This window comes from Rhinolophus sinicus, chromosome 8, assembly GCF_057876585.1.
Source record: "Rhinolophus sinicus isolate RSI-liver-muscle chromosome 8, RSI-T2T, whole genome shotgun sequence".
Lineage (NCBI taxonomy): Eukaryota > Metazoa > Chordata > Mammalia > Chiroptera > Rhinolophidae > Rhinolophus > Rhinolophus sinicus.
Window position 1 is genome coordinate 38351763 of NC_142508.1, and position 10269 is coordinate 38362031.

Genomic DNA, 10269 nt, shown 5'->3' on the forward strand with positions numbered 1-10269 from the left:
ATAAAGTTTGTGTTCTGAGTGGATCTCGGGGTGTGGGGTGGTCAATCAATCAGAGGCTATGCCTGGAAACCCAGTGAAGAGGCAGATCTTCACGGAGGACCGGAATGTGTACATCGTGTTAATGGGCCTCGCTTCACCTTTTCGCAGGCCTGGGGAATGCTTTCCTCTGGGAGAACGTGCCAAAGGCACATCTGCGCTCTAGTGTCTACAGTGTCCTGGGCACTGTGAGATGTGGTGGAGATAGTAGCGGTGAGAGCTGCCCCTTGGTGTCGCTGATTGAAGCAGGTAATCTCGAGCCCTTGGACCGCCTATACCCTAGGACTCCACTCCCACTAGAACCCAGGAGTCTGGAACCTCAATTCTTGCTCTCCAAAGGACCCAGGATTCCAGATCCCTGCGGGCCCTGAAATCCCTCACACCAAGGACTTCAGGTCTTAAAGCTTCTCCTTCTCCACACCCAGGAAGCTGATCTGCAGCCCTTTGCTCCCCCAGTACTCAGAAATCCCAGTTTCTAATCCCCTTCCCTATCCTGGCCACCAGACAGTTCTGATCCAGACTTGGAAGAAGTTTCTGTGGAGGACGTTTCTGTATCTCCGCTTCCTGTCAAAGAGCTTCCAGGAACAAGACGCAGGGGTTGGCCACCCTGTGAACGACTTGGTAATTTCAGGGACATCATCAAGCTCTCTGGTCCAAGTGGCAAATACTCCCCCTTTTTTGTAACAACTTTTTTGAGATAATTTTACATACCATCTAATTCACTCATTTAAAGTTTACAATTCCATGGTTTTTAGTATATTTACAGAGATGTGCACCTATCACCACAATCAATTCTAGAACATTTTCATCACACCCAGAAAAAAACCTGTACCTTTTAGCAGTCACTGCCTTCCACCCCCCACTCCCTTTTCTCCTAGCCCTAGGCAATCACTAACCCTCTTTATGCCTCTTTAGATTTGCCTATTCTGGATGTTTCATATAAATAGAATAATTCAGTATATGATCTTTTGTGACTGACCTCTTTTGCTTGTTTTTAAGGTTCATCTATGTTGTTGTATTATCAGAACTTCATTCCTTTTTTATTCCTTAATAATATTCCATCGTAGTAACACTTCATTTGATTCCGATTACATGACCAATGACTTCAAAACAGGAATCTTAATTGTCCCCCTAAAACGCCACTCTACCCATTAACCCCATTTTAGTTCCCAGGTCTCTCCGATGCTCTGTCTGGGACAAGGGAAAGAGAGGAGTCTAATCCCTCTCTGTCCTTAGACCCAGGGCAGTCAGAGACTTCTTGGCCAGTGTAGACCCTCTGCACATGGGAGAAGTGGGATATCTGGCAAGTGAGTGAGGGTGATGAGTCATAAATAGGGGCCACAAACCCAGGAGTTCTGGCCTTCTCTAGCTAGCACTGGTGAACTTGTCCCAAGCTCCTAGGACCCAGGTCAGGTGTCCTGAGCTCAGTCTTCTTCTGGCTTCTTTCACCCCTTAGGGTCCAGTGCAGAGGACAAGAGCAAACCCCAGGATCTTGCAGATAAATACAAGTTCTGTAGTCTGGCACCAAATCCTGGAACAAATAGTGACTGGGGACGCGGAGATTCGGCCTCCAAACAGGTGGGCGATGGCACAGCCAATCAAGAGAGAGGAGGAGGAGAGCTAGCCTTAGATTCTAGGGAAGGTGGGGCTAAAATTCTGCAGCGCAGAGACCCTTTTTACTGGTTGGTGGGACCTGTTGTGACTTGGCTAGCAAAGACCCTGTGAGTGGACCATTAATGAAATCTATCTAGAGGATTTGAATTAATGTGAGGATGTACGTTAAAATCCAGCCCACTGAAAGGTAGTGAGCTTTAGAGAGGGTGAAACTGTGATAAGATGGAGCCAATTGGCACTCACTTTGGTATTGATGAAAGTGAGAGAGTTTCAGTTGGGTAGATCCAGTTCTCATTATATGTTATCTAGACTGAATCAACACTGGTTTTAGCTAAATGGGCAATGCTTTCAAAGGGATTCTCCAATCGGTAGATGGAAAGGGTGTGACTGCACAGGGAAGCTAATGGTGCTGAACGATCAACAGAGGATTAGAGCTTGGCTGGGTGGGACCCTTGAACGGACTGGCCAATCAGCAGGTGGCCGAGATGTTTGACCAATAGGCAGAAAACATAATCGAGAGTGGGAGTAACCCTGAGCTGGAATGGCCAATCAGTAATTGGCAAGGGGGTGTTGGGGGTAGCCGGGGTCTCCGCTATCCCTCAACTTGAATTTGGCGTGTGGGCTAGGGCGAAGACTTGGAAGACCACGAAGAGGAGTCCGAGTCTACAGTGAGGAGCTTCCCGGGGGCGGTCGATGAGGAAGTGTCCGAGGCCCTGGAAGGCAAGGGCGGCGCGGGCAGAAGCGATGTGGGAAGCGCGCCCCACTTTTCTCTCCGCGCCTCAGGCCCTTGGCTGGGCGAAGACTTGGCAGCATATGTGCTGCGGCCAGCCATGCGGGACGGTATGGTGCAGTGTCGCATCAGTCGTGACAAGCGAGGTGTAGATAAGGGCATGTTCCCTTTCTACTATCTCTACCTGGAGGCGGCCGAGGGCCAGAAGGTGCGGTTTGGCAGCTTGGGGAGCAAGCCCCACCTCCCAGGGGCAAGTCCTGCTCCTTGCTGTGTGAGGTCAAGCCTTTCACGAATGCAGGCCTTGCTCACCACTGAGCTAGGACCAAGTCAAGTTGGACCACTGTCAAGTCCAACTCCAAAACCTACCCTTCACAGAACTAGGCTCCTTGTAGAGCCCAGTGGCATAGGTCCTACCCATCTCATAACCAAGCCCTGCCCACTATGGAGATGGATCCGCCTTTCTCAGAGTCAGGCCACATCCTCTCAGAACCTCCAGAGGTACTGGCCCCATGCCTTACAGACCAAACTCCCACCATTTACAGACCTTATAGAGGTATTGGCCCCATCTTTGTAGGTCCAAGTCTGGCCCCTTCACTGAACCTTCTTTGCTATCAGGCTCCACCCAATCCTGGGATAAGCCCTGTCCCCTCAGGAACCAAGCCCATCCCCTCGTGGATTTCCCATCCAGAGCGAAACCACGCCCCTTTCAGTCTGGCCAATCCCCTCTGTGTGGCTGCCTCTCCTTAAGGCACTCCATTTCACCCAGAAAGAGGCTTTTTTCTACTTAGAGCCAGACCTGCTATTCCCAGATGAAATACCTACCAAAGTCCTGTTGCAATGTTCAAAGTGAGGTTCTTCCCTATTCTACAAAGCCAGGTCCTGCCTGCAATCAGTCTTCCCTGCTTAGGCTCTGCCTGAATCCTGGACACAATGTCAGAAGGACTGAAGGAGATACTATATTAAGATGTGAAGCTCCCCTTCAGGACGCAGCTGATGATTTCCTTCAGTGAGAATTGCATCTCCCAGCAAGCCTTGGGACGCTTATTTCCCCATTACCCTTTCCTTTGTTGTAGGGACATAGTGTTTCCTTATTTTTAGACCCCTAGCGGTAACCAGATACCAGAAATCGATTCTGATTGGCTGTTCTCACAGCCACAGCACTTCCTTCTCGCTGCGCGCAAGAGAAAGAGGAGCAAAACTTCTAATTACCTCATCTCCCTGGACCCCACAGACCTGTCTCGGAATGGGAACAACTTTATGGGCAAAGTCAGGTAGCCCGAGCCCTGATGTGTGTGAGAAACAGATGGCAGGGCACCTGGGGGAAAGGGACAATTGAACTACATTTCCCAACAGGGCACAGGGCATAAGTTCCACCTGCTCTAGGAACTTTTCTCTTAGGGACTGATGGGCTTTGTAGTTCTTCAGCTTGTAACACCCAGGTGGTTGGGAATAGAAGAACTGAAAGCTTTTGAACAGAGCCTGACATTTAAGACATTTAACTTCTTGAAAGGCAAGGTACTGGGACTCCTAAGTTCCTGAGTAGGAGAAGAGGGCTGGGATGTGTGAATTTTTGTGTCCTAGAGGACAGAGTGTTCCTAAAGGACCAAGACAGAAAACTAAAAATCATGGCTCACATGTGGATACATGGAACACGAAAATGGGTCTTATGTAGAGGATTAATGGGAAGGGTTGATGACATGACATGGGAAAGCAGTTAACATATAGCAACACAGTAACACTTATTATTTCTTTTCTGACCACACTCTTCCTGGAGCAGATCGAATGTCTTGGGCACCAAGTTCACCATCTTTGACAATGGGGTGAATCCCGAAAGGAAGAATTATGTCCCGGAATCAGCTCGGATCAGGAAAGAGCTGGGCGCTGTGTGTTATGTGAGTGTCCCGGAGACTAGAGAGAGAATGGAGCAGGTTGGTGTGGAGGAAGGGAGAAAGAGCCAAGCCAACTGGAGCATAATACCCGCAGGAGACCAACGTCTTGGGAATCCAAGGGCCCCGGAAAATGACTGTGATCATTCCAGGAATCGATGCCCAGAACCGGAGAATCAGCATCCAGCCACAAAATGTGAGTGGGCCAAGGTTGAGAATCTCTGGGTAAAGCCGGGAGGATTTTGTCTGACTTATGTATCTCAGGGAGGAGAGACTAGGAACTCAAAATTCTGTGTGGAGAAAAAGGCTAGTTGGTGGTAGGTTAACCACGCCCCTTACTTTATCCTCTAGGAACAGGAGTCTCTACTGAGTCGCCTCCAGAATGGGGCCTTCCAGGGCTTGTACCTTCTGCAAAACAAAGCCCCATTGTGGAGCTACGAGAGCGGCACCTACGTGCTCAATTTTCGTGGTCGAGTGACTCGGGCCTCGGTCAAGAACTTCCAGATTGTGCATCCATATGACCGTGAGCTGCTAGGAACCGGTTTACCAGGGCAAGGGGTGGGCGGGGTAGGGTGGGACCGGAACAGATGATAACTACTTATTCTATCAGCACTTAAGCGTTTTTCTAGGTAGGGCCGACTCCAAGCTGTTGCAAAGCCTCTTGGGAACTGTAGTTTACACGGCCCTCAGGGGTTTTTTCTGGTTTAGTAAGGGCGCCGTACAGCCCTTTGGGAGTCGTAGTTTTCGCAGCTCGAAGGCCTGCTGTAGGGAAATGAGTAAGACTAGGCTTAGTTCCTGACTTTATCCTCAGCGGACTACCTGGTGCTCCAGTTCGGCCGCGTTGCCCCAGACATGTTCACCATGGACTTCCGCTTCCCTCTTTGCCCTCTCCAAGCCTTCGCCATCTGCTTGTCCAGTTTCGATGGGAAACTGGCATGTGAGTAATCCAATGAAATAACAGTATTCTCATACGCTCCTGTGCCTGCTCATTTGGAGGAATGGCTCCAGCATACCTTCTTTTGCACCACCTTACTAGTAACCAACACGTATTACAAGCCTCCTGGGTACCCAATCCTGGGTTCTAGTGGGACTCACAGTGGATCATGGGAGATGGGTCTTAAACAACAAATTAAAATGATCCTCTGCTATACAAAAGCACATGGAGGCACAAATCGGTCAGAGCGAGGCGGCTCTAAAAAAATGATTTTCATAGTATACCTGAAGAACTCAGAGGAACTGGCTAAGGGGGGGGGGGGGTCAGAGTTGGGAACAATCAGACAATAGGCACAGCTCATACAAAGATCTTAAGGTGGAAGGGGGCTTGGTTGGTTTGGGAAAATGAAAGGTTAGTGTGGCAGGAGCCTGGAGAACCAATGGAGGAGGGGCAGGGTATGAGTCTGGACAGGGTACAGGACATTTGGACCACTCTTGTTTGATTTGAACTGCTGGACAGACCTTATGATGTCAGAGGAGAGTTCTAAGCTGGAGACATAAACTAAACTAAGATGATATTTGAAGACATGCATGGGTGAGAGTGAGAAAAATTATAATACTAGCTAACACATATTTTTAATTGACAAGCATTGTTTTAAATATGAACTTCTCTGGGTCCTTATAATCCCTTAAGGTATGTGCAGTTGTTAGCCACATTTTACAGATAAGGAAACTGAGTCAGTGGACACAGGGCTTATAAATGTGAAATCAGGCAGCTGAAAAACTTGAACTCACCATGTAAAGGCCAGTAGGAGGATGAGTCTTTATATTCCAGAGAGACACATAAAACTGGAGCTTAACCCTTTTTTAGAGATCAGTGAGTCCAGCTCTCAATCCCCTTGGGGAGATAATTGTCCCCATTTTAATAAAATTCAGGTGAAAGCCAAAGAAAAACTACAAAACTCACCATCCTTGTTCAAAAGGGGCCTCAGGAGGAGGAGGCAAATTTGAAGGATGATGGGAAATGTAGTTTATCCTCTATTAAGACACTTTATGCTATTACCTCCAACTACCTCTGGGACCCAGGAGTAGTAGATACTGTCAATTCAGATACACACAGTGACATTGCTCACTACAAATCAAAAGGCTTTATTTCTTAAACCAACTGGAAAAAATAAATAAATAGTTAATAACATGCAAACCACATGATCTTAGCCACGCCTCCCACTGAGGTCAAGGCAAGGAGACAGGGACACATAAAGAGGGGAGGGAGAGGCCACAGCATGGCTCAAGGCCATGGCCTGGGCAGTGGATGTGGGCAAAGTCTGGGTAGGGGCAGATATGGCAGCCAGGGAAGGGGGAGGGTTCCCAAGGCGTACCCAGGCCCTGGCCCGGGCTGCATGGGTGAGGCAGGGGCCCAGCTTCTCCTGAGCCTGGGCAATTCGGCGGGCAAAGCGGCTGCGATCCCGGGCAAGCTGCTCCCAGGGGCCCCGGCGGGCAGCCTGGGCTGGTCCTGCCCAGACAGCCAGGAAATGGATGGAGACCTTCTCAGAGAAGCGCACCTGGAGACAGACCGGCACAGACATGGGGAGACACAGAAATACAGACATAAGATACACAGGGCCAAAGGGGAGAGGGGGGAGAGAGAAAGAGAGAGAGAACCAGACAAAAATTAGTAACACGAAGATGCTTGCTCTCTTAGTCACCTGCCTGCCACTGGACTCTCCATCTGACTCACTGAAGGTGGTGGAGATTCTCTGGGGTTGACACTCTCTGGGGCTGACATGAGTCACAGCTGCTTCCTTCTCTCATGGGGTCCAGCCTCTTGCAAAGGATTGCATTACAGTGAACACAGCCCTCCCAGGGGAGTTCACATGCAACCCTCTGTAACACATTGGGAAACCAGAAGTCCCAGCTCGCAGCTCCCTCCTCCCCAACACTCAAGAATCTGAGCCCTTAGCACCCACCTTTCTGGCCTTTTGGGGGGTCTCAGGGTCCAGATGCTGGGTGATGGTTTCTGCAGACTTGAGGGACTTGAGCCGTCTTTGCAGTCGGAGGGGCAGCTGAGGAGGAGCCCAGGGAGGTGGTGGCTTCTCTCCAGGTAAATAGATGGTCACTCGGAAGGGGTGGGGCTCTTCCTCCCACTCCTCAGCAGCTTCCCTTCCCTCTGTCTCCTCTCCAGATGGATATGTCCAGCCTCTGAGGAGGGCACTCTGGGCCTGAAGGGAAGAACTTGGCCCTGAGTCAGCTGTTTCTGAATCATCTTTTTCATCATTTTCCTCCTCCGAGTCCTCCCCTGGTCGATACACCCAGGCCCTCAAGAAGGTGCTTGTGGGAGGGATAGAAGAGGGATCCTCAGCTTCTCCCTCTTCTTCAGCTGCTCCTGAATCACTATCCTCATCTTCCTCCTCTGAGTCCTCCCCTGGTCGATACACCCAGGCCCTCAAGAAGGTGCTTGTGGGAGGGATAGAAGAAAGACCCTCAGCTTCTCCCTCTTCTTCAGCTGCTCCTGAATCACTGTCCTCATCTTCCTCCTCCGAGTCCTCCCCTGGTCGATACACCCAGGCCCTCAAGAAGGTGCTTGTGGGAGGGACAGAAGAAGGACCCTCAGCTTCTCCCTCTTCTTCAGCTGCTCCTGAATCACTGTCCTCATCTTCCTCCTCTGAGTCCTTCCCTGGTCGATATACCCAGGCCCTCAAGAAGGTACTTGTGTGTGAGTCGGAAGACAGACCCTCAGCTTCCCCTGAAACACTGTCCTCATCCTCTTCATCATCTTCCTCTGTGATCTTACTGGGTTGATGTTGCCAGGTCCTGAGCAGGGGCCTCTGGGCTAGAATTGAGTGTGGCCCTAAGTCAGCTTTTATCTCAGCCTTTCCATCCTCCTCTTCCTCCTCAGACTCCTCTTCTGAACAACACTCCCAGGTGCTGGGGTGGGAACCTGCAGATGAAGGGGAAATAGAGGGCAGCCTGGCTTCTTTATTCTCTGTTCTTCTTTCTTCCTCCTTGGCACAAGCTTCTTCCTCCCCTGCACAATACGCCCAAGCTCTGGGCTTGGGTCCCAGAGATAAGGGGGAAGTACATGTTCTGGGAGCTGCTTTGTTTACAGCTTCTCTGTCCTCTTCCTCCTCCCTTTCCACCCCTGGGTGGCACCCCCAGTGTGATGGAGGGAAAGAGAAGAGGGTGGTCACTTTATCTTCAGCAACTCCTCCTTCCTCAAATTCCTCCCCAGGAGGGCCTTGCAGGGTTCTTCTCAAAAGGTTGGGGGACAGGAAAGTAGGCTGGCCATCTATATATTCACTTCCCTGCTCCCTAGGGTCACTGGTTGCTTCTTCCCTACCATAGTCTTCATCATCATCATCATCTGAAAGTCCCCAGGCTTCAAGAAGAGAATTGTTGGCTTTCAGATCAGGGTGGGCCCCCCAGGATGCTTCTCCATCCTCTTCAATAGCCTCCCCTTGAGGGTGCCTTCCCCAGGGGGCATAGTGGGCAGCCAAAGAAGCCTTAGCTTCTCCCTCCAGGCCAACTTCTCCCTGATCTGTGCTTGTTATTGATTTCACCAGCCAGGACTCTGGAGCTTCTGGGCCCCTCAGCCGGCTCCAGGCCCAGCTGAGAAAGCCCATCAGTGGTGACAAGAGGAAGAAGGTGTGGGCATCCCTCCAGGGGGTGAGCTGATAGTGCACTTGGCGTGGAGCCATTTGTCTGGGCTGGGAAAAAGGAATAAAGTTTAGAAGGCATTTAGGAAATAGCATCAGGGGATGACTGCTGAGTCATAGCAACGGAAGTACACAAATAGCAACATGACAATCCCTGCCCACATTCCTTTCTGATCCCAGCCACTCCCATCTCTGTCCCTGGGTTCACACATCTCCTCTCAATACCCAGAAGTCTGGGTCCCCATTTTCTCCTTTCTTAGACCCAAGAGTCCAAGTCCCCAGACCGCTCTTCCCTCAGATCCAGAAGTCCTAGTCCCAAGAATCAAGAACACAGGTCCTGTACTTGCTCCCCTTGGGGACAAAGTCCTAGTCCCTGGTTCTCTTATCCTCCTGAGGATTGACAAACCAGGCCTGCAACACCTTCCTCCCTCGGAGACGCAAAAATTCCGACTGTCCCTCTCCTCCAATGGTCCCTCACTGGGGATGAGTCTGGCTCCCAGACCCCTTTCCCTCAGGCTCAGCACTTCAGGCTGCCAATTCTTCTACAGCCTAAGTTGGAGCCCTGGCGTCCGTTCCGTCCCACCCCTCCCCAGACACAGGAGTTCAGGCTCCCAGGCCCTCTTCCTCTGGACCCAGGAGTCCTAGCCCCGAGCCCTCCTGTCTCAGTACCCTGGAAGTACCAAGCTCTCTCCTCATTACTGACCAGGAGTCTGATCCCCAGCCCCGACCCCTTGGGGATCCATTCCTTCTGATCCCTCACTCACCGGCTGGGGGCTGCGCGTCACCCCGGGGGCAGAAGGGCCGGTTCGGGGTGCCACAAGCGATCGCAGGTCCGGATGGCTCGGGAGGCCAGAGCTTTCATCTCGCCCTCCGGCGTCGGGATCAGGGACTCAAGTTATCACCGGTCGCTGCGAGCGCTGTCGCGACAAACGGGCGCGGGGTCGTGCAGGGTGGCGCATGTAATCAACAACAGGACTAGGAACCGAGCCAACTAGTGCTGACACCGCCCGCAAGGCTTTTATAGTCTAACGCGGCCGGACGTGCTGACGTCACGATAAGAGGCGGGTTTTCGAAACGAAGACGTGAGAAAACAGGAAGGGAAAATAAGGTTGGAATTCTCGCGGCAATTCCGGGCTTTGTGGTGTCACTGCAGCCGTTCAAAATTGGTCACTCCCGGAAACAAGCGAGCTGTCAATCAAACGTGGCTTAAGCACCGAGGGAGCTTCCTCAGCCCTTGTTTTGGGCAAATGCCTTTCCCACCCCAATTTAAGCGGCAGGCCCCAGTCTACAGTCTCGCACCTTCACATCTGGTCCACTTCTCCGTCCCCCCTCCCCCTGCGGAAGAGTATTGCTGTTTTCATTTCACAGATGAGGAAACTGAGACTTGGGAACGAAGTCACCTGCTCAAGATGGTTCA

The 10269-nt window shown here is 51.2% G+C and overlaps 2 protein-coding genes across 2 annotated transcripts in view; one reads left to right on the forward strand and one right to left on the reverse strand.

Moving 5' to 3' along the window:
* TULP2 (TUB like protein 2) overlaps positions 1-5240 on the forward strand; it is a 7738-nt gene extending 2498 nt beyond the window's left edge. The window contains exons 5-13 of the mRNA XM_019741432.3: positions 148-285; positions 541-657; positions 1493-1614; positions 2277-2588; positions 3479-3651; positions 4158-4272; positions 4364-4462; positions 4618-4789; positions 5078-5240. Coding sequence (XP_019596991.3) covers positions 148-285; positions 541-657; positions 1493-1614; positions 2277-2588; positions 3479-3651; positions 4158-4272; positions 4364-4462; positions 4618-4789; positions 5078-5211 — 1382 coding nt within the window. The 3' untranslated portion in view covers positions 5212-5240. The remainder of the gene's footprint in view (positions 1-147; positions 286-540; positions 658-1492; positions 1615-2276; positions 2589-3478; positions 3652-4157; positions 4273-4363; positions 4463-4617; positions 4790-5077) is intronic.
* Positions 5241-6328: 1088 nt separating this feature from the next.
* On the reverse strand, positions 6329-9845 carry PPP1R15A (protein phosphatase 1 regulatory subunit 15A). Its single transcript, XM_019741676.3, has 3 exons — positions 9617-9845; positions 7167-8903; positions 6329-6761 (listed from the first exon to the last, which is right to left on the reverse strand). The coding sequence occupies exons 2-3, from the start codon at positions 8892-8894 to the stop codon at positions 6411-6413; spliced, it is 2079 nt and encodes a 692-aa protein (XP_019597235.3). The 5' UTR covers positions 8895-8903; positions 9617-9845; the 3' UTR covers positions 6329-6410.
* Positions 9846-10269: the final 424 nt, after the last annotated feature.